Source organism: Strigops habroptila, chromosome 1 (genome assembly GCF_004027225.2).
Source record: "Strigops habroptila isolate Jane chromosome 1, bStrHab1.2.pri, whole genome shotgun sequence".
NCBI lineage: Eukaryota > Metazoa > Chordata > Aves > Psittaciformes > Psittacidae > Strigops > Strigops habroptila.
In genome coordinates, this window is record NC_044277.2 from 154,277,087 (window position 1) to 154,299,873 (window position 22,787).

A 22,787-nucleotide genomic window follows, 5' to 3' on the forward strand; every position below is an offset into this window, starting at 1 on the left:
ATGATGCACATATTTTTTGTAGGAAGATAATGTGTCACATCCCTTTGCTTTAATTTTGCCTTGAAAAGAGCAGCCCAAGGAGCCTGCTGCCTCTGCTCCCAGTGTTCTGCTCACTCTGAAGCTACAGACAGATTCTGCCACACCAGTGAGGCTGAAGTATGTACTGCACGTTCATGCTACACACAGTTCATCATACTGCCCTGTACCAAACAGAGCTGCTTAGTTCATAGATCAGACAGCCATTTAAGGTGAACCTGGAAACATTCTTGGTGGCAAAACTGAAACCATCTAAAGTCAAGCCGGGATTTTCCTGGACTCTTTCCCCCAGTCTTCAAAACACGTATCTGTCTTTGCCTTTATTCTCATCAATAAGGAATTTAAAGCCATGGAGTCATTACTCTTCAATGTCACTGCCCGTGAAAAATGCAAATAGAGAGAACAAAGAGGCTCCATGTTGCAAGTGTAAATTCAGAGTCCCTGCACAGAAGCGAACTTGTTTCAGTCTGTCTTTGGGAGCATGAGTTCCGGAGAATCTGCCTGGTTTGCTTCCCCATCAGCTGCAAAAGCTATATGGATTAACTGAGCTGCAAACAGTAACATCCAGATCTCCCATGCTCCTTAAAATACAATACAGCAAAACCAGGCGTGACTGCAATGAGGATCAAAAGGACAGAATTACGGGAAGAAAGTAGATGTCTATTTAGAACCAGGGCATCTAGACTCTAAGGCATTATAAGATAAAACTCTCAACATCTTTTCTGCTGTACCTCCAGGCAAAGATGAGCTGGAGGAGGTGAAAGCAATTCACCTGACTCAGCCTGCCACCACAGACAAACCAGGTTGCATTAGCTTCTTCAGCAACTATAAAAGGCTTCTTTCTCTCCTGAAGTAGCTAAGTTACAGAACAGAAAAGGGCATATCCTCAGAGCATAGAAAAGAATAGAATAAGTTCAGAAGGCAGGTGGGGTTAAAATTATATTTTGAAGCTTATAGCTATGCTTCAGGACTTTCCTATCCCAGTGGGACACAGATTGCCCAGCAAAGGAGAAAGGCATGGATGTTTACGAGCTGGAGTTACTCCCTGCAAAGTTTGCTGCCAGTAATAATACATCTTGAGCAGCAGTGTTTTGAAACAGTATTGCTGAGTCGTGCAGATTTGTGAGGATACTAATCTCCATACAACTTCACGAGAAGCTGCCAGGAAAGCAAAGGACTTACATTTGCAGCATGTATTTGTGAAAGTAAGGCTTGATAAAACGTCCATCCACATTACAGAAGACGACAAGTTCTGGGCCTGCTTCCACAAATAAGTTATTTCAGCTAACCGCCTATATTCTCTCTTCCAGACTTCCTTTCAGTCTCTGGTCTATGAACTTCCCTGATATTGATGCTTTAGTCCTTCTCCTTTTGACTTGTTTTATCATATAATTTAAAGTAGAAAAAAGCTTAAAAGACTGGAAAATAAGCCCAAAAATTTGGGATCAAAACTTCTCTGTTTCCCTGGATTCAGTAGAGCTGTGATGCAGAGAGGATGAATTAAGCCTTGTGTTTAATTCTTTACTTCATGGAGGCAGGATTGTCTTGCACAAGATTTAATGTTCTGCAGATATCTGCCTTTTCCCAAGCACACGAGCTCCCTACACAAGTGGGGGACACTGAGCAACCTTCTTAGGAAAAGGAGGTACCATTCTCCGAAAAAGGTTGAGCAATCCTGCCAGCATCTTTCAAGAACTTACCATACTGTTATCTTAAGGGCAGTGACTTCCATGTCAAGGGACACAAGTTTCTTACAGTAAGCTAGATAAACTACAGACAATAGTTTACGCTCAAAGACCTGTGCTACTTTTACATAAAGCTAGTGTTTTACTCCTTATCCTGACTAAAAACCTGGAAACTGTGTCACTGACTTTCACACTGGTACACTGCCGCTGAATTTATTCCAGATCTACTGTACTGAGACAACTACATGATAAGTAGCAAGAAGACTGTCATGTGCACATAACACACTAGCCAAAACAACATGAATTTCTAGGACCAGACTTCTGAATAGCAACTCCTGCAGCTTCCCACTGTGGTGACCACGCACGTTCTACACCTCCAGACACTGGCCACCACTTCTTTCCCGACCTCTCCTTGCACAGCCACATAGATAATCTGCAGCATGAAGGCTGGCTTTTTAGGCCTTCATACTGCACTGAAAATTACCTCAGAAGCAGGGTTCAGTATGACTTTAAACACTGCCAGGGATGGGGCAGCCACAGCTTCTCTGGGCACCCTGTGCCAGCGCCTCAGCACCCTCACAGGGAAGAGCTTCTGCCTCAGAGCTCATCTCAATCTCCCCTCTGGCAGGTTAAAGCCATTCCCCTTGTCCTGTCCCTACAGGCCCTTGTCCAAAGCCCCTCTCCAGGTTTCTTGTCATCCCTTTTAGGTATTGGAACACTGTTTAAGGCCTACCCTGAGACCTGTGGTCACCACAGGTGAACGCAAACTGAGGGCAATGCAGGGTGTGGGGGCAGACACAAGTTGCAACAGAGTTAGAATTACTGTTGTGCGGAAGAATAGCATACACAAATTTGCAAGATATATTTCTGCTGTTTCTAGTGTAACATAACAACAGTGTTTGTGCTTGATGCTCAGTATAACCTGAACGAGGGAGGAAGTTGACTCCAGCTGAAACCCTCACCTGTAATTTGTGATAACATTATGTGTCTGCAAGGCAAGAGATCTGTCAACAAATATAGAACTTTTATTAACCAGTGGCAGATGTGACAGAAGTCTGGGTCCTTTTTGCATGAATATTCTCAAGAAGACATCTGGGCTCATGTAGGCTATGGAAAGGTCACCTTGTGAGCTCTAGCACGGATGCCCCCACAGATTAAAACCCAACCATTCCTTACCAACAATCATGTGGTTGCAGACATCACAGAAGGTGGGTTTTTTGAAGATGTGCTCCTGGAAGATGTGAGCCTTGTTGTTTTCCGGCAACTGCTGGACTCTGGTAGGGGAGGATGCCTGGCTCTCAGAGCTGGGGAGCTGCCCGGTGCTGGTGCTCACCTCAGGCATCAAGTCCACTTGCAGTTTCACATCACTATTAGTCCTCTGGAAGAAATTGTCCGCGCTTTTACTCCGCAAGCTTTTGGTCTTGAAGGAGAGCGATCGTTTCAGTTTCTGCAGCTGCAACAAAAAAGCCAGTTACAATTACTGCCCTTTCCTCTTCAAGGGCAAGGCAAGGCTCCTGGATTTGGGGTGTGCTGTTAGCAAGTGAGCCTGGGAGCCGTGGGCAGACCCTGAACCACCTGAGCAATGAAATTGACTTTAGAATTTAACCAGCAATTTCAGAGCAAAGAAAACAGATCCCAAAGAGAAAATAAACTATTCTACATATGCTTTCTGATAGACAATAAAGCCTTTATGAATGCTTCTATTGGTCTTTTCTTTCAGGTATGAAAGCAAAGAGTTGTACATATTAAAGAATATATCCTTATAACACCTGATGTGTGTTATTCATGCTTGCATGGTCCTTAAGCAGCTTGTAAAGCCATTTCAGGAACTCCTGTTAAAAAACCCCAGTACAAGAGGAATGAATTCAGTAAAGATATTTGATACACTTGTATTTCCTGAATTTGGCAGAAACAGAGATTACATGCAGTTTTGACAGAAATTCTTATTTTCTTTTAGTTTTTTTAAATGAAAGAAGTCTAAGGAGCAGTAACAGAATCACTAACTAGCTAACTGATAGTTGATGCGTTAATTAATAACAGTTAACACACACTCACATATATTCTTGTATATATATAGAATATATACGTGAATACATATACGTATATATATGTATTGTGCGTTGATTGTCAGAACTATTGAGCACTGCAATAAGGCATTATTAACTTAAAATTGTTAACTCAGATTCTTTACCTGTAAACTGTCTTGCACCATAGAGACCCTCTCATCCTTCCCCACAAAAAATTAGTTTATATAAGGCTGAGAAGGGTGCTAGGTGAGGCACAGAAGCTATCAGGATATCAGCTACACAAGTTTGTGGGTCTGTCAACTCCGATGGCCCACAAGTAGAGGCCAGGTAAAAGAAAAGCCAGCTCTACATTCCCATCATGTTTGCTGTCTCTGAAGCCTAGTACCGCTGTATCACCTTTCACTCCGCATTATTCCAACCACTGCACAATCATTTCAATCACTGCTGCAATTCTCTGGGCAAATGTGATGTAACAACCAAAATTTTCCATGCCACCAGGCTGTCTGTGGTATCCAGCTGGAATGGTTTATATTAGAAACTGTTTATGTTAGGAGCAATGATGATTTGGAATCATAATTCACACTAATAGAAAGGGAAGGAGTTCGCATGCTTTCCTAAAAAAAGCATGGCACTGGTCTGTCACACTGGCTTGGTTGCCTCAGAGTGCTTGCTCTCCCTAGGTTCTATTCCTGATCCATCCATTTTTTCTATGGTGCAGCCTAAAGCACAGTGTCAGAGAGCAGCCTGAAGGAATCCTAAGGGGAAGCCTCTCTTCCACCTTCACACGCAAGCAGCTTGTTCTTTGAGAAAGGAGACACTCCAGCTCTCTTCTCCATGTTTCACAATAAACTCTCCAAGTCCAATAAAGAGGCAAAGAGCTGCCACTGCCTCCAGTTAACAGTGTTTGGGTTTGCTACGTGGAAGAAAACTGCATTCTGCTCCCTGTGCTGTTTCTCTTCAGCGACTTTGGGAGTAGGGAAAGACCAGAGCCCATCTGATGTACACCACTCTCACCCACAACTCTCTCGGGGTTCATGGGATCCAAAAGGAAATACCTGTTTGCAAGAGACTCTCAGTCTCTGGGGGAGTGTGTAAATAAGAGCAATGAAATTATTATATGCCAACTACTAAGTAAGAGCAGTTTCTGAAGCTCTTTCAGCTGAAGCCAAAGTCATGGACTAGCTGAGCCTAAAACTCGCTGCATAACTGCACCAATAAAATGTGAGATCTTTTCTCTTCTGCTTGGATGTTAAGTCACTGGTTCCCGAAATCACTGAGGTTACTCAGTACTGAGATTACTTCATTTCTCTGGTGACAGCCAGGAACTCAGCAATAATTCACCCCCTTCCTCCTCACTGGAGTCAGGCGTAACTAGTGTAGCAAAACACAGAGAACTGCACCACCACAAGGTGACTGAAATGGCATTCATTATTGATTGGCCATCCATTTCTACAGTGCCACAGGAAGTTAATTACATTTCAAAATGCTGCTTCGGCCACAGAAAGAAGACTAAGCTGTGCAATACACCATTTGTTTTAACATGAAACAACTGTCCCGCTTGTTTGGACAAAGTATGCAGTATATTTTAAGGAGCTCTGCACTTACTATCCTCCTCCTGGAACAGCCATTTGCCAGTCAAGGGAAGTACCAGCAGCTTTTCCTCCCGCGGGCAGAAAAGTCAACAATTTTCCATAGTTTAATCCAGCATTCAGGCTATGCGTGTCCAAACACATGCATGCATACCAAGGTAAGCATGCAACTGTGCATACCCTGTGCATGTCCAACAACAATATTCAGAGCAGGACACATACTGAAGAAGAAGTCTACCAAGTTACATTCACAGATTTGGTAGCCATCTCTGCACAAGCCAATAGTCCAGAGATTCCCTGAGCACTGTCCTGTGTTAACGTGGTTAAATAATTTCCAGACAAGGTGGGCATCCTTGTTGTTACCCAAATGCAGATATCATACTCATTTGCATTCACATTCAGGCTAGAAGACACCTACGTATTTGGCTTGCACTGCATCCCTAAAACACCAATGAAATCTGCAGCTATTATATCCCAAATAGGCTACATGTGTACAGAAGTGACTATGCCAAACTGCAGAACATCAGCAATGTTTAGCATTTTACACAGCTAATTATACACTTTGCTCAGTACTGTTAAAAATCACCTCTCCAATCAGAACGGTTTACACCCACGTTGCATAAGTGAGAGTACACAGGGCAACGGAAGATTGGCATCAGGTCTTAAAATTTGATCCAAATTTCATTTCTGATACTAAGCTTAGGAGAAGATTTGTACAGATAGTAGAAATTGTCAAACCATAAAAGTCTAACTTATTATTATGTTGCAGTCAAGTAAGCATCACCTCACTTGTTTAAATATCACCATCTCCTCATTTTGGAGGTTGCTATGGCCTATCCCTATTCTTTTACTAGAAGATTCCAAATGTAATAACAGGCATGTAATCTGTGCCTGATTTTGGTCTGCTGTAAAGTGATTTAATGCACTTGTGATTCCACTGGCTCCTAATGGAGCTGCTATAGCATCACCTGAGGCAGGAATCAGCTCTTTCAATGGAAAGTATGCAAATTCTACTATTTATCATTTCTTTCTGCAGAGTGAGTGAGTCCAAAGCTAAATCTTAGGAAGAAACCAAACTATGGATAAATGAGGGTTTTTCTGCACTCAACACTTCCCTCAACACCTCAGTGAAAAATCATGTATTGGGACTGAAGAAAAAACCCCTAAACCAAGCACAAAAAAGCTTTTAGAAACATGTTTGAGATAAATCTCCTGAGCCTTCCAGATTTTCTCCTCTGCCAGGAAGGCTACAAATTAGCTTTCATTTAAATAAAAATTAAATTCCCATAAGCACAAGAGTTTTTCTAGACTTGTGATAGCATCATTCAACATTGACACTTCAGAAACAGGAACCCTTGATATGAAATTCAGGATGTTCCTGTGGTTTGAAATTAGAGTCAGGGAAAAAAAGTTTGTCTCTAGTTAAAAGCATTTTATCAGTCACACAGCCTCCCAGTGACTGCACGCACTCACCCCGCAGGCAAGATAGAGATAAGTGCAATAGCTCTACCTCAGAGCTTGGTTGACCTTTTTTTCTCAGTATCTTCCAGCATAATCTCCATCTTCCCCCAAGATATTGAAAATTCAAGCTTCAAGGACTGAGGAAGCTCTGACAAATCACAGCTTATCTGCACCTCCTCTGTTCCTAATTCCCCTATACTCAAACTCTTTAGCTGTTAAAATCAGAGAATAGCAGGCAGAAAAAGGACAGCTATTGAAATTCATTCCTAGTGTTAACTAGGTGCCACTGCTTTTGACGTGAGTGGGAATTGCACCTGCCTTCACTAAGAATTTATTTGACATAAGCCTCAGAAGCATGCAACTCTTCTACAATTTTGATGTAAGAACTTTCCATGGAAGTTGGGAAGATATCAGTGATTTGAGCTCTTTTATATTCCCTGGCTTTTCCATTCCAAAAGGTAATTATCCACCCTGTAATTTATTCAGGCTCCTAACTGCTCCCTGGTATCTAGAAACTCTTCTTTGCTTGCCTCTCCACTTTGTCTACATTAGCAGTCAGCATGGCTCAGTAGGAGAAGATCTGGAGAGTGAAATAGGGGCTGTTGAGGACCCAGCATACAGACCCTACATGTTTCAGGGCACAGAGTACTCTGAACCAGCCCACCCAGTTAGTCCAGCTGTGTATTAGGTACAAACCTGGAGCACAAGCAAACCCCCAAGTGACGCAGCCTAAGCTCTACACAACAAAACAAGGACCAAAGTGGGGTGAGCAGCAACAACTGGGAGATTTGCTTTGAAACCACGCTCCCAAATCAAACTAAAATGCTAAGATAGGTGCCCCCTAGGCCATCATCACTTCTCTAGCACAAATTCTTCATCATACCTTCTCACCATTCAAAAAAGTTTAAGGAAAGCCTCACTCTTTCCACATCCCACACACAAATGCTTCATTACCCTTCCTGAAGCTCCCTCCATAATGATCTCAGGGTGAATGGTGGTTACTAGGAGGAGAAACTGCATCTCGTGCTATGTTACATTATGTTTGTTCTATTAAGTATGTTGTGTTATGTTATGCTTGCTATGTTTGCTGATGCCAAAAGCTTTGGCGTTCAGAGGAACCCTCACAGAGCCTGCCCACTTCAGCTTATTTCCCAACATGCTTGGTCGTGTTCGCTTCTCAACCACTGCTACTCATCCTTGCTAGCAGCAGAGGCTCCTGTGCAGCGTGAAGCCAACGAGGAGATTATCTTCATACATTTCCACTCTTAACTATCTTCCAAGATAAATGAACAAATGAATCACATAATCAACTAGATTGGAAAAGACCTTTAAGTGAACCAGGCTTATCAACTGTACTTAACTAACAGACCATATAACCAAGCCGTCATTCTCAGACACCAGCTGTCTGCTGCATTGCTATTGTGCTAGCAATAAAAAAAGAGGTACTGCTTGCTCTTCATTACCCTTTTCTTCACACTAGTGTTAACAATATCACTAGATGGATAGCAACTAATACAGGGTATTAACAGAGTTGGAATGAGCCATCAAGCCAGTTTGATTCCTGCAATTTCTATAAAATGCAGCTATTTTGTTTAGCTATGCAGACTAAAAATGCTCTGTCAGCATATTTCATTCTGCTGTGAGATAAACATCCACCTTCTGTAAGGAACTGCTTCTTCTTCCTTACAGCTTCTTGGAGCAAGTTTCCAAATAGTTTGACTTTTACATTGTTATAAAAGAAGGACTTAAAACACAGAGGGCATAGATGATGTTGTGTAGATTCACTAGAGAGCACATCATGGGATATTACCCAAGGGGACTCAGACCAAAAGCCTTTCAAATAAGGGAAAGAACAAGAGTCTTGATGAATGGCATCATGGCATCTCTTCTACTCAGCACAGTCCATTTTCTGGGTCAAGGAGCATTCAATTTGTATTAGTAACCCTCAACATACTTCAGATGTTAACTAGATTTGTTGAAGGACTGGATGTTACCAGGGTGTAAGCTAGCCTGGCAGCATTGCTTAGTTTCAGCTATCTATGCTCATTAGGAGCAAACAAGGAACCAGCTCAAACAGAAGTGCTTATTTTTTGTGAGCGTGAAGGCTGATGATTTTCTTCTTAAAATTGAGGGATACAAAAGTAAGTGATTTTTTAGCACAGACAAGGCTGGTTTTTATTCCTGGGTTTGATTTGAAAATGCTCTGCCCTGGTATTTTAATGAGCAAAAATAAGATTACGACATGCCCAAAGCCAGTACACTATTTCATAAATAATATGTACATTTGCCTGCTGATGAGAGAAGTAGCATTTCTTACAGAATTAACAAGATAAAAGGATATTTCAAACACTTCGTTCGTATTGTTTATTGGCAAAGCACCCATGATAAAATTTGTTAGCAAGGCCGATTCCTTTTCTATCTTCTTTCTAAATAATGAATAGTACAAATACTCTACTGTTACAAACTGAATTAGCTGAACTGACTTCAATTGTAACTGATTTATACAGTCTGAGAATCTGGCCCTATCGTGTATTTGTGCCTGCTCTAGCCAGCTTTCTTGGAAGCTGTATGATTTTAATCCACTACAGACAAAGAAGGAGTGTTCATTATTGCAGAATCTGCTACGTATTATATCTGTGTGTTTTCCCAAACAGATTGCATAGCTGGCATTGGAACAAGTATGTTTGTTATTGTTGTAAAAGTAAATAAATCAAACTGTCTGCTTGAATACTGTGTTGGAATACTCAGAGGGGAGACGTTTTCCATCATACGTAACAATAACATTGTTCCTGATTTATTGGGTACTTGCAACTACTGTGGTTGGCTCTTGCTGCTCTGATCGTCATCCTCAGATTCTCCTCCCTGCCTTATTCTGGTTTTGAAACTCGGTCACTGATCCTCAAACCTATTTAGGATATAAACCTTTTCAGGCAGGGCTCTTCCTGTGATTTTGTTTCACACATCGAGTCCTAACTACAGTGAAATGCTCTGATTGGCATGCCGGAGCCTAACAGCGAAACTCCTGAGAGAGCCTCAGGGTTTGAAAGCATGAAGTCTGAAAGGATGCTCAGTTGTCACTGCTCCTATGAATGTCACTGTAAATCACACATCCTCAGCCCTTCCCTGACGTACTACATTGCTGGCAGCTGTGCGTTTGCATCTCTAATTCCAGACCTCTAAATTATCAAGAGGTACAGCCTGCACATGTAGCCAAACAGTGCGTTGGCTTAGCAGACCTGTTCATTCTGTATGACTCCCTGGTTTGGTTTAAACCAAGCTGAACAATTAATTTAGTTCTCAACAGTTGTTCCTGCAGTTGGTTTGAAATTACCCTACAGTTTTGGGTACGTTTTCTTCTCATATTGCAAGGAACCAGGTTTAGCAAATATGTGAGACAAATGTGAAATAAAGTGTTGAAAGTTTTAAGGCCTGAAAAAGATGAAAAAGTCTCACTTATGCTCCAAATTCCTTTATATATCTTCAAAATTCAGCTGAAGAGGTGTCAGGAGAAAGTAATGCAGTCTGAGGAGTGATAGATTTGAGGAAACACAAACAATTTATTAACTATAACAACTGACATCAAATCTCAGGAAAATCCTTTTTCTCCAGTAAGTTCAGAATAGTCTACTTAGTCTTAAGGCATAAAAAGAGTAAACTCTGTGTTAGATATTCTGCAATTGTGACTTACCCTGAGCTCGTATTACCTTCCCTGCCAAATATATATTCATATTAACTTCAAAAGACTCACAGCCATTTAAACAGTTTAAAACAGCTTGTAAAAAGGAGGAAACATATGCAAAATATAGTGATACTTGTATGCATGTCAAATCCAGCAAATTTTAAGGTTAAGTAAAATCCCGCCCTAACACATGTAATAATTTATATATTTAGCCAGAACTCTTAAATTCTACATGTAACAGCATTTTTGCTGTTGTGTTTTTGAACAGCCCTATTATGGTGTATTCCTCTGTTTTCTTTTAACCAAGTTATATTAGAAAGAGTAACGTAGAAAGGAGTGCATATAACATTTCTCTTTGTGAGAGATCTAGTCTCTATTGATATCTCTTCAAACTTCCTAACAGGTTGGATTCAAGTTCAGTTTGGGAAAAATGCTTGTGATGACACTAACCCAAGGTTCATGTTCAGCCTGCTTCTAACAGAGAGGTAAAACTGAATCTTTCTCAAATTTGCAGCATTTCAAGCTAACGACAAACAACATCTTTCAGAGAAGCTTCACTGTAGCTTTCTGAAGTTTATCATCTGGTTCATGAAAATTAGATCAACAGTCCTCAGATAAGATCAGCTGGGTTCATTTTGTTGAGCTTGATGATTATCAATTCTTCCCTCTCTGTGAATATGTGCATAAATCAAAGCACATTAGAAATCAAACTAAACAACACTTCAGACACTACCAAAGTTTGTTGCTTGTTTTACATCAGGATTGCAAGATGTTTTGTCTCTTTGATCTCCTCTCCTGCTTCACATAGCAGAAGAAGAGCTGCTCCTCTCAGGAGCAGAGGGAAAAACTCCAAATCCTGTGTTTATATCCACAATTATATCCTCCCTGCTGCTAAATAGCTGTTCCAACATGGGGGGCACCAGCTGTAGGAGATCTTTTATAATTCAGTTTAGGAAAGGTGCCTGGTAGAATAACCAGCTGCAAACCTCTGTGTGGGTCCTGTCCTGTCTCTCTTTCATGGTCTAGCAATTGAATTGTGTGAGTCTTTCCTCCTGAAACCAACAGGAAAGCTCATGAAGAAAGCAGGACATAGTTAGGAAAAGTCTTTCAATTGTTTTTAACACAGAAAAAATCCCTATACTTCCGGTTTCAATATGGGTACATGTTTACAACATCTTGTTTTGTACTTTGGGTTTCACCTCAGGCATCTGGTTGCTAAGCAGCTCGTCATCTCCATACTTTGTCCCCATTAGGATGGGGGACACATGGTTCTCTCTTGCTTCTTGACATAGAAGGAATTTGGACTGTTACCTCTGAGGTTCCTTCTGGGAATCCCACATTTTGCCGCCCTTTTTGGATATGTCTTTTCCATTTCAGCTTCCAAATGGAGCCACGATTTCCCTGCGGTAACTCCTGGTTTACCAATCTTTGCTGTTGTGGAAGTAACACAATGAAATTTGGAGATTAAAAGGCTGGATTTCAGAGTAATGTAAATCCAGGCAGCCCTGATAAGTTGAAGGAAGCTGTGCTGGGCTTTACCCGCTGGGAGTCTTCAATAATAATAGAGCTTGCATCTTGCTGCTTTTCCCTCTCATGAATATTCTGCCGCGGATGTGATTGTGAATGCAAGATTAATCATCCTTGATTGTATCTTGTCTCTGTCCATCTATGAAGAGTGCATAATCACTTGCCACTATTGATCTTATGAGAAATTAAAGCTCAATACAATCCCCTTGGACCAACATTCTGCTAAAAAGTGCTGCTCTACCTACAGCAATAGTTCCCACTAATTTATTTTACAGATTTGTTTTTCCTCTTTTATTTATCTTTTTTTTTTTTTTTTTTAAACAGGGCTGTTTTATAATACTTTAAATGGTAGTATGTCTCCTGGAGCAAATATGGAAACACATCTGGCAAGGAGGCTGATAGTAACCGAGGGCAAATTAACATCAGCACCAGATCCCACATACTAGATAACCACATTTGTACCATCTTAAAACAAAAGGAAGAGTGAGATCTACTTGGAGTTGTTATAGTTAATATTCTGTCAGTGTTTCCACTCCTACTTCTGGGGTTCAGAACTTACGCTGTTCAAATTGCTTCGCAATGAAAACATGCAAGTGCTCAGCTCTACAACAAAGTTATTGTCACTAGGCCAAATCTTAAGGTCTTTGCTTACTGCTAACTCCTGCTGACTTCAGCGAGCATGTTTACTGAATAAAGGCTTGGGGTTTGGCTGGCTGGTTGGGTTTTTTGTTTTGAAATGAAACTTTTTGTTTTTAATACTGTTTTACACTATGCATTAAACCTGAAGGCTTTCTGCATGCATGCAGCATGAAAAGACACCTGGCCACATTCGGCATCCTGTTATCTGGCTGACTTCATTCAATCCGTCTCTGTCAATCTCCACTCCTCCATAACCAAATATAGATAGATCCAGGGGGACACTTAAGCTTCTTGCTTCTTTGGTCTTTCCTAGACACTTGTTTCAAATTCATACTTTGTGTGAATTAATTTTGCCCAAACTTCTCACTTAGCTGCCGTGCTTTAACCCAGAGATGATGCTACCTCATTTTCCAACCAACGAAAGGGCCAGAAACACAATGCCAGAATTTGGGTGCTACATGGCTTATTGGCTTAAAACAAGCCCCTAAACTTAGATATTTTGGCTTATTTGATCCCACAGGTTTCTGCCCTCCCTTCTTTGCTGCCTGTTCACAAACAAATACAGATCCAAGTTGTACAACGTGTTTCCATCTTTCCATTTCAAGCCCATCTCAGTGGGAGATGGCGTAGGAACTTCTGCCTTCCAGAATACTAGCAGTGTTTGTTGGTTCATTTCCAATTTTCCTTTTTCACAGTTCCCTTCCCCTTCTTGTGCATATCTTTGCAATCTGACAGCAAATTTACTGCCTTCCATCTTCTTTTTATCCCTCCTGAAGACTGACGCTGTCCCATCCTGTGAACGCGGCTTCTTGCCAGCCACTCTGGAGGTCAGAGTGCAGCCACCCTGGCACTGCCTGTTCTGACAGCACAAATCCAACAGGATCCATATGGTCCTGGTGCTGCTGCCCCAGCACCACTCTGCCCTGAAGCCCTGGATCTGAGGGAAGAGCTGAAAGCAGACGTGGAGCAAAGCAACTAATTCCTCTGGGCTTTTCTTTGCTTCACCTGTGAACCCACCAATTTCCTTCATCTCACATTTCCAGTTCTAATGTCCTACAGCAGCTATCAGATACATTACAAATGCTCTGATACGTACAGATGTATTACATACATATGTATCTGGGATGTGTCAGATAGATACATTACAGATGCTCTGATATGTAATAACAAGATATTACAAATACAAATCTGATATTACAGATACAAATGCGGTGCCAATTATAATTTTTTCCCATCTTGGTAACATCTTGTTATTCATTCTGCATCTAGTTATCTTACTGTCCACCATAGCAGAGATCTTTTTATTTCAAGATGCAGCCCAGATCTGGCACATTTTTCATTAAAGCACTACTCAAAGTGTAACTTATGGCACACATTTATCCCTTTCAACACATCTACTCTAGCCATTTTCTAATTTTCAAACAGCACTTCCAAATAATTTTGGGGAAAATTACACCTGTAGTGTCAGTTTCCAAGGAACCTGTTACCGGTACAGAAAGTCTCTATCTCAGTTCGTCTTTTGTCTTCTTGTTATTACACATTAGTCATGCCCAACAGAAACTGCCTTCAGTGTCCTACATAAAGAATAGGCCAGCTCTCTACATGTAGAATCTGCTCAACTTGGTGATGATATTGTCGTATATATGGCATACAGTTACTTGGCACTTCTTGGAGATATTTGAAAGCCTAAACACTGCTTCAAGAAGTTGACAATGTAAATACATGTATTTGGAGATGGTAACTGACAAGAATTATTACGTATGGGATCTATCACACATGTTTGACTCCTTTCGCCTCAGGCTATTCCGTTTCTTTTATATTGTTTTCTGCAAGCTCCAAGCTGCTGAGCATATTTCACCAGCTATTGTTTCAAGATCAACCCTGCAAAACAAAACCATTTTATTTTTATCCTCACCAGCTGCACAGCTTTCCTCTTCAAATTACCTCTATCAAAGTCTCACGATTAAAATGACTGCCTGAACTGCAAAAATGTGTTTTCACACTGTGATAGCTAATTTCATGTAAAAAGATGGTTACACACAGAATACCAGAAACAGAAAGGTAGAAAATTTAAGGTTATAGCTTTCTGAAGAACTACATTTTTTTCTGAATGTTAGAAGAGATTTTAAGTCCCTCAGAATCCTCTAAAGTTAAACTATTGCTAATGAAAGCCTGCGCACAAACAGCTAATAATAAACAAAGGAAAAAGCTTCTAACACTGTCATGAGCTTGTGCTCATCTAATAAATGAAGTATATCCAAACTTCATATTTTTGGTATTGAGAGAGAAAAGAGCTGTTGGTATTGACATAAAATAACAACAGATTTAGTAGGGGTTACTTATTTGATAGGAGAGTTAAGGATCTGTGAAGCCTTGTCTGACAAAGATAATATCAGTGACTCCGATGGGAACAACGTATTGCATGGGCTGCAAGAGGGATTCAGGCAGACAGGAGAGCAGGGGAGTAGAAGGAGGAAATAGAGAAAAGTCAAGTTAGGACAGAGAGGGTTTTAAAGAATATAAATATGAATTCTGTGAAAGAAGAAGAATTTCCATGAAGTGCCTCACTTTGTTTAGTCCCTTCTATCCGAGTAGGTATAATTCCTGGTATTGGCAGAGTAATACCTACTTAGAAAGAACATAATGTATTACACCAGAAATCAGATCTACTGATCTCTACTGAACTGAAGAGCAAGTGCAGTGCTTGCTTCATTTTATATGAACTGAAGAGCAAGTGCAGTACTTGCTTCATTTTATATGCAGTAGTGGCTGCAAGTATGACTGTACTAAAGGTACAATAACTCATGGAACGGAGAATTTTTTCCGGAACTCAGCAGCTGGTAGTAAACATGAAAAGACATTACTGGTACTTTAGAAATATTGTATTTACTACAGTGTGTTCTCTACAATAAAATAGATGCGCCAATAAAAATAGGTTAGCCTTTTCATCTTGTTATAGAAGATCTGACTTTTTTCATCAGGCTGGCTGACTACACTTCTCATGGCCAGCATCTGGTCATAGCTGAGTTCTTCTTAGAGTCAAATCACCTTTATTAAGGTTTTTATTTTAAGACTTGGCTGTCATATTTTGAACATTTGTGAAATGCTTTTGATTCATCTACATTCTAGCAGGATTCAAGTAGGTCTATAAGAGCTGCTGGCATTCATTTTAGCTTGGATAATCTCTAAGGAATCATATGTCCACAGCATTTTTCCTGGATACCAGGCAGGAACTGCTAAAAAAGCCAATGTTGTCAGAGCACAGAATTGCAGCCCAGGGAAGTCTGTGGGAGCCTAAGTTGCTTGGGGAAGCAGGAGCTCAAAATCCCTCCACTGGCAGTGCAGTTGGAAAGGGATCTCCCGATTTGCATTGGTCTTCAACTACCTACCCAGAAAGGAGACTAAGAGGAAGGCTTCATTTCTTATGTGTAAGGAATGTTTTCTATTACCTCATTGCCTGGGTTTTAAATTTATGTACAATTTCCTGCATATACATATAAAAAAACCATAAGGTTACATCATGTAAGAGGTGAATAGGCATCCACATGCAAGAAACAGACCACGTAATACCAGACAACGTAAGGAAACTAAACTGCAACTTCAGGCATTTCTTTGTGAATAAAGCAAGCACAGCTTGGGTATAGATGAAAGGGAAAGTACAAAATGTAGGGCTTGCTTTTTTTCAAGTGCACTTACAGCATGAGTGCTAGCATCCACACAGTGTTTATAAGAGGTCCCTCTCCCTAACAGAAGAACCACCACCCGTTTTCTGAACAGGAATCTTTAAACTTAGCTAAGCTTGGAAATGTGGAAGTTTTTCCTGTAAAGACAGACCTTGCAGTGGCTTATTGTATCAGAGAGCCCAGTCCTGGATTAAAGCATTTGGGTGAGAATAGGAACAGAGGGAGAAACATTGAAAGGCAGAGAGTGAGTGGATGAGCTAGCAAAAAAGTTAACTGTTCGTCTGGATCTTTAACAGCCAGAAGGATTAAGTCCATTTGTCATTACGACTAACCACAGGAGATAGATCTAACTGCTGTGAACCTGCCAAAGACTCCTGTGTGCCCATACTTCATGAAACTGGTACATGATTCATCTTGTGGCTACAGTTTAATAGCAGCACTTCACATTTTGAAGCCTGGATAGGCTCACATTTGTCTTCCTTTTTGTCATAGGTGCATAACTTTCCATTATAGGGCTGGCTGAAAAACAGCAGTTCCACTTAGCAAAAATTTTCAAAGTTTGAATGATTTTGTTCCACGTTGACATGAAAAACAACTGTAGCCTTTCAAAATGTCTTTGAGCAAGCTGTGGACAGAAGAGGGGAAAGTCAGACAGACTAACCTGCCAGGGGAACAGAGAACTGGCCAGTTTTTATAGCCAAGGTTCAAGACCTTGCTCTGACAGATACACTGTGGTGTTCACCCTACTTAAATTCAAGCTTTTAACTCAGCTGTAGCTGCCTACTATGGTTCATGGAAAAAGATCTCCCCTCAGAGATGCTAATTTAGAGCACGCAAGGCAGGCTTTTCCTCTAAATCACCTTTGATTGGTAAAACAATTTCAGTCTGTGTTCCATTTATAACATAGGGAGACTGAACTACTAACTTCACTGCCTAAAGCTGGTCTCTAATTACAGGTGAGGCTGTACGATGAGTTTTTCTCCTCTTTTGACTAGAAATACCACACGCAGCCAGGGATATTTTCCTGGATAAAGTTTATCCCATCAAGAAAATGGAACATTTCTGCAAAACCAGAAGTTTTGATATTTAAAAAACCCAAAACTTCACAAGTACACATTTCACTGGAACATTCATTAACAGAAATGTTTGGCAAATCAGTATAAGTCACCTTACGTTTATTTGTAAACGATAATTTGAATTAAAAGAGGATGTGTGAACGTAAGAAATGAGCTACATGCGCTTATAAATAATATAAATAAATACACTAAGAGGTACAATAAAAATTGAATGTGCCAGACCCTTGAGCTGATTGGTACTGGCTGATAACTTAACAGTGGGTGCCTTTACAAATGCGTATGGACCTGAGCATCTTCACAACTTAACCGCACAGAAGCAAGTGGCGCACTGCTGAGTTTTCCATGTTGAATTTTGTCCAGTATATTTTGGTTACTTGTGAGGACAGAGCAGCCCGGTCCTAGGCCATTCCTCACCCTGTGTATGCACAAAGACAAGGGAGGCTGGGTCAAGGTTTTCAGCCTCTCAGTTCAATCCAAAGACATTTTGGTTTTGAGAATGGCTACCACAACATTTAAACTGTCAGGGGAAACAAAATCAATACTGAATAATAAACCTATATATGTGATGTTTGTATGCATCATGCCAGTAATCTGACTCTTGGCCAAGAAAAGCTGATGCATCCCTTCAGCATGCATGAGCACTTTTTGTAAAAAGCAGATGAAGCGAAATATTGGAGTAATGGAGATGCAAGTTGGTCTCTAAGATCAAATACCACAGTATTTGCTATAACAACCTGTCAGGCTGACTTTGCTCTCTCACCTGAGCTGGGCCTCCATAGCATACTTTTCTTTGTCTTACTCTGATGAATAAGCTGGGATAAAAAAAGTATTCTAAACGCTGATTTCAATAGCTTTGTGAATCCCAGTTTCTGGTATTTTGCTCCTTTCTGAATTAAACCTGATCATCAGTTACTATAGGTCAGCTGCATTTTTCTTTTCAGATCACTAGATTGCTAAAATGATGTTTATTAATAAAGCAGTGCATGTGTGGCATTTTAATAAAGCTTTCAAATGGCACTCAGAAACAGAGCATATGATGCCTACAGAAGAGGAAAGCATTCACATTGTCCCTGTTACCCACCTAAAGGACTGTCTGTAATTCCATATTGAACTTGCAGCCTCCTGTGCCTGGGAAACATCTCTCTCACACAATTATTCATGCTATGATATTTTTAAGTCACCACAGCAGCTCCTGAACTGTAATACTTCGATTTGACAATGCTTAGCAAACTACTCTCATCAGTTACAAATAGGTCAGCTAAGAAATGCTGACCTGTCAATGAGAAAACTTCTGCGTCTAGCATCTTTATGCAAGACTACAGACATAAGACATTGCTTTTAACTAAATAAGAAGATATGCAAGTCATTTGTCATATTTAACTGCTGATACCAAAGACACAGGAAGTCTGCTTTTCAGACATCCCTTGTAAATATGTTTTACATATGAGTTGAAATCCCTGACAAGGAGCATATATTCTATCAGCTGGCCTACTGAATCAAGGGAGTTCCCCGAAGTAGAGGCATATGCCAAAGGGAAAAAAAAAAAGATCAAGTTATTTCAGTCATTCACACATAGATTTCTCATTTTCACAGCTGGTCCTCTTTGCTAATGAACATGCAAAGTTTGCTTATGCTTCAGCTAGAATATAGACATTCACTTTCCTGGCAAAGCGAGTGCTCATTTAACATTGAATGATCACTTTCTTGTGCAACCGGAAGTCACGCAGGTCTGAAGACTGTGTTAAGAATGTTCAACTTGTGCTCACATCTGAAAGATCAGTCTTCTGCCTGGCAAACATGAGCACAAATTTATCAAATATGCAGTCTTCTACCTATCAAGAGTATGCAGCAATGGCTCAGGTAGGCAATAGGAGAAATGCTCGTCATACAAGGAATTACAGTTTTCTGTCAGGTGATTATGATTTACTTCCATCTAAATTAGGTGTAAGGGGAAAATGAACCTCTAAGACATGTTTTGGATTTCAAGAGGATTGCCTTTAATGTGCTATGTTCCCTAGAAGAAATTCCAAGCCTCAGCACTCTCAGATACCTACGGATATATTTTAGATCACATCACACTTTGGAGTGTGACACAGAAGGATCCAAGCTGGTCTCTGTCTGAACGTATGATGATAAAGCAGTGGTCTGGAAAGCAGCACAGCTACGAAAGCAGGTAACTGTATTTGCTAACAAGTCCTGGTTCTCAGCAAGTACTGAATGCTGATGAACCCAGGTGACCACAGGTTGTAGAACAACCTTGGCCTTGAGGTGACAGGTTAGAGACATGCTTCACTGATAAACATGGCTGATCAGAAATGGTCAGATACTTGAATGTGCTTTGATGCGTAAGAGGCATAGAATTTCTTCAAAGCAAATCTGTTAATACTACCTGGAATAAAAAATGAAAAGAAATAAAAAGATTCTGTTAATGTTTTCCAGGCAGACTGCATGAAAATAGTTACCTCAAAAGGGAAATTTGGAATAAGCAAAGAATCCACAAAGAATGGTTGGGAGGGGAACGAGAAAAAGTGGGAAAAAACCTAGTGTGCAAATGAAACCAGAGCTTTCAAGCACAGCTATTTAGGTCTAAGTATGCTAATCGTCAAGACAAGCTGAGTGAGTCCTTGCAAAAGGTATTTAAGGAAATGTCAATGGATTGATTTGGGCTAAGGAAAGAAAAAGAAGGAACAGGCTGTGGTACAGTAAGGATGGGATAAAAGGCTAGCTCAGAACTTCAGCAAACACTTTATCTTGCATTCTTCCTGGAACAGTGGGGTAAAATAATAGGGAAGAGGTTGCAGAAATGGATGGGATGACATTAAAAAATCAGCTCAATGTATCAGCTGAGGTGAAAGGGAGAAAAGAAACCAGTTAATCTCCATTACAAAATTTTCCTTTGGAAGAGTAGGATCAACTTTTCTTAACAAGATTTATGAAGGCAGAAATGATACAAAGTAAAAAAGAAGTCTGTTTCAAAAGCAGCAGGAAAAGCAAACCCCAGCAAATACAGATTTGTAGATCTGACCTCAATATTGCTTGGCAAAAAGGAAAAAAGGAAAAGGTAGATCCTCCTAGACTGCTTGTCTTGGATAAGATGAACAATTTTCTAGACAAACAAAAAGTTTTAGGTCAAAGGTAGATTCTGCCTATTTGGATTTCATTGAACTTATTGAGTATGCTACCTAAATCTGTCCGCCAAGACTGAAAAGAATGGAACAGAGCAGACTACAGTCGGCCACAGAGATACACTTCTTTGGCTCTTGAAACACTTATGCTTGGAACAGAACTGAATTTCCTTTAGGAAAAAAAGAACTAGAATATTTTGAGAGATTTAGTTTAGATATTAGGAAGAAATTCTTCCCCGTGAGGGTGGTGGGACCCTGGCACAGGTTGCCCACAGAAGCTGTGGCTGCCCCAACCCTGGCAGTGTTCAAGGCCAGGTTGGATGGGGCTTGGAGGAACCTGCTCTAGTGGAAGGTGTCCCTGCCCATGGGACAGCTAGATGAGCTTTGGGATCCCTTTCTACTCAAACCATTCTATGAGTCTGTGAAGTAGTGAAGAATGTCTAAGTTCAATGAGAGATGGTTATTGTTGAAAGAAGTGCTAGGTTGAAGGAAGGTAGAGTTCTTCAAAGAACAACATTGGCATAGTGTGAGGATTAATCTTGTTCTCTGCATTTTTATTACTGAATTTGATGCAAAGATTAGGCATGTCATAGGCCATTTCTCTTTGACATGAGGTTGGAAGCATTGTCAAGGAAGCATTGGGGAGGCGTGGGGCTTAAGGGAACGCGATGAGGTTCAGCTTTGGAAATGCAAGCTTGTGCACCCGAGACCTGATCCAAACTACGCTAGATGAGAACAGACAAATGTATCCTGGATCCACCAGGAATTACAGAGAAATAGAATGGACACTTCTGGTTGACCAAGGGGAGATGAGGAGACACAAACATCAGGAGCACAGTTTCTGGGAAAGTTAGGGAAGCATTAGTGATACTGTTCAAGATCTCATGTAGAACACCATGCACAAATTCAGCTACCTGTTTTCAAGATTATTCAAAATTGAAACTGATGCATGGATCTGTTACAAGAATGAGATGAAGAGTGGAGAGTTTATCTTGTGTGAGCCTGACTCGTTTGGTATAGAAAAGAAAAGGCTGGGAAAAGATGTAAAAGTCTATTCTTACATGATGGAAACCTGCACCATGAATGGAAAAAGAGGTGTTTAAACTAAAGCTGAGTTACTAAAATTATAACGGCACACAAGCTGGTCAGAAATAAACTTGGACTGGAATTAGGAGGGGGTGAGGGGCAGAGGGCATCCCTTAACCATTAGAGCATCCAGGTGCCGGGAGAGCCTTTTAAAAGCAGTGGTTAAAAATGAATTCAACAGGATTACTTTCAGAGAAAGAATACAGAAAAGGTGAGATTGTGGCATCCAGCTTTGAAAACAACTTTTGTTACAATGAAAATTTGCACTTTTTAGTAAGTCAGACAAGTCACCACTAGCTGTTGAAAGGCAATAGGCATTTTCTCTATTTTGGCAACATTGAAAGTATGCATTGAAGAGAATGAACTGATCACATTCCTATTTTGCCTTGGATATCTCAGTGTCCCTAGGAACTGATCTAACATATATATCAAAACAAAAACAATACCAGAGTGTTTTAATTAGAAGAAGAATAAGAAAGACAAGTGAAAAGAAATGTAAATACAAGAAGAAGTCTGCTTAAGAAATTATTGATAGGGTAGAGTATTATTTCCTGGTCTTAATGAAATCTTTCTGTACATAATTTGTTCTAACATGTACATAATTTGTTCTAACACTTCATCAAAAGACATTAATATATTTAAGCTCATTTCTTTCCCTTAGTCTTACCTACACAGCATGTACTCACCATTTTAAGCAGAGGCACAGAGGTAAGATTAAGAAGAAGAACTGGTTTTTCCTTCCCCTTTACGGGATTTTTTAAAGCTGTTTGGTATTCCTTTGAAGACTACAGCAGTAGTTTATGTACTAGATATTTGTCACTGGTATGGAGGGTGAAACACTAACTGTACACCAAACTCCCTGCGCTTTTAAAATATTAATTGATGAGTAACCATCTATGGAGCCTCATAAAGTATTAACTCTTTAAGTGAGGAAGATCTGTGCTGAACAGCATAGCACAAATCCTACACGATTAAATCCCACACAATCCTATTAAAATCCAAAGAGTTACAAGCTGTTTACGTTAGTTTAGTATCTAATATTAACACCTGGGTTTGAAACCTCATGTAAGCTCCATTGCTCTGTTAGATCAGCAGGTCAGGAGAAAGTAAATTCAATTTTCTTGACCAATATGGGAATGTACATAAATTAAGTTTAACCTTGGACTTTGATGCT

General features: G+C 40.3%; 1 protein-coding gene across 3 annotated transcripts in view; it reads right to left on the minus strand.

Annotated features, from left to right (window-relative positions):
- STAC (SH3 and cysteine rich domain) overlaps nucleotides 1-22,787 on the minus strand; it is a 67,053-nt gene that overhangs the window by 39,208 nt on the left and 5,058 nt on the right. For all 3 annotated transcript variants that reach the window (XM_030505481.2, XM_030505471.2, XM_030505490.1), the window contains one exon: nucleotides 2,898-3,174. In XM_030505481.2, the coding sequence (XP_030361341.1) occupies nucleotides 2,898-3,174 (277 nt within the window). The remainder of the gene's footprint in view (nucleotides 1-2,897; nucleotides 3,175-22,787) is intronic.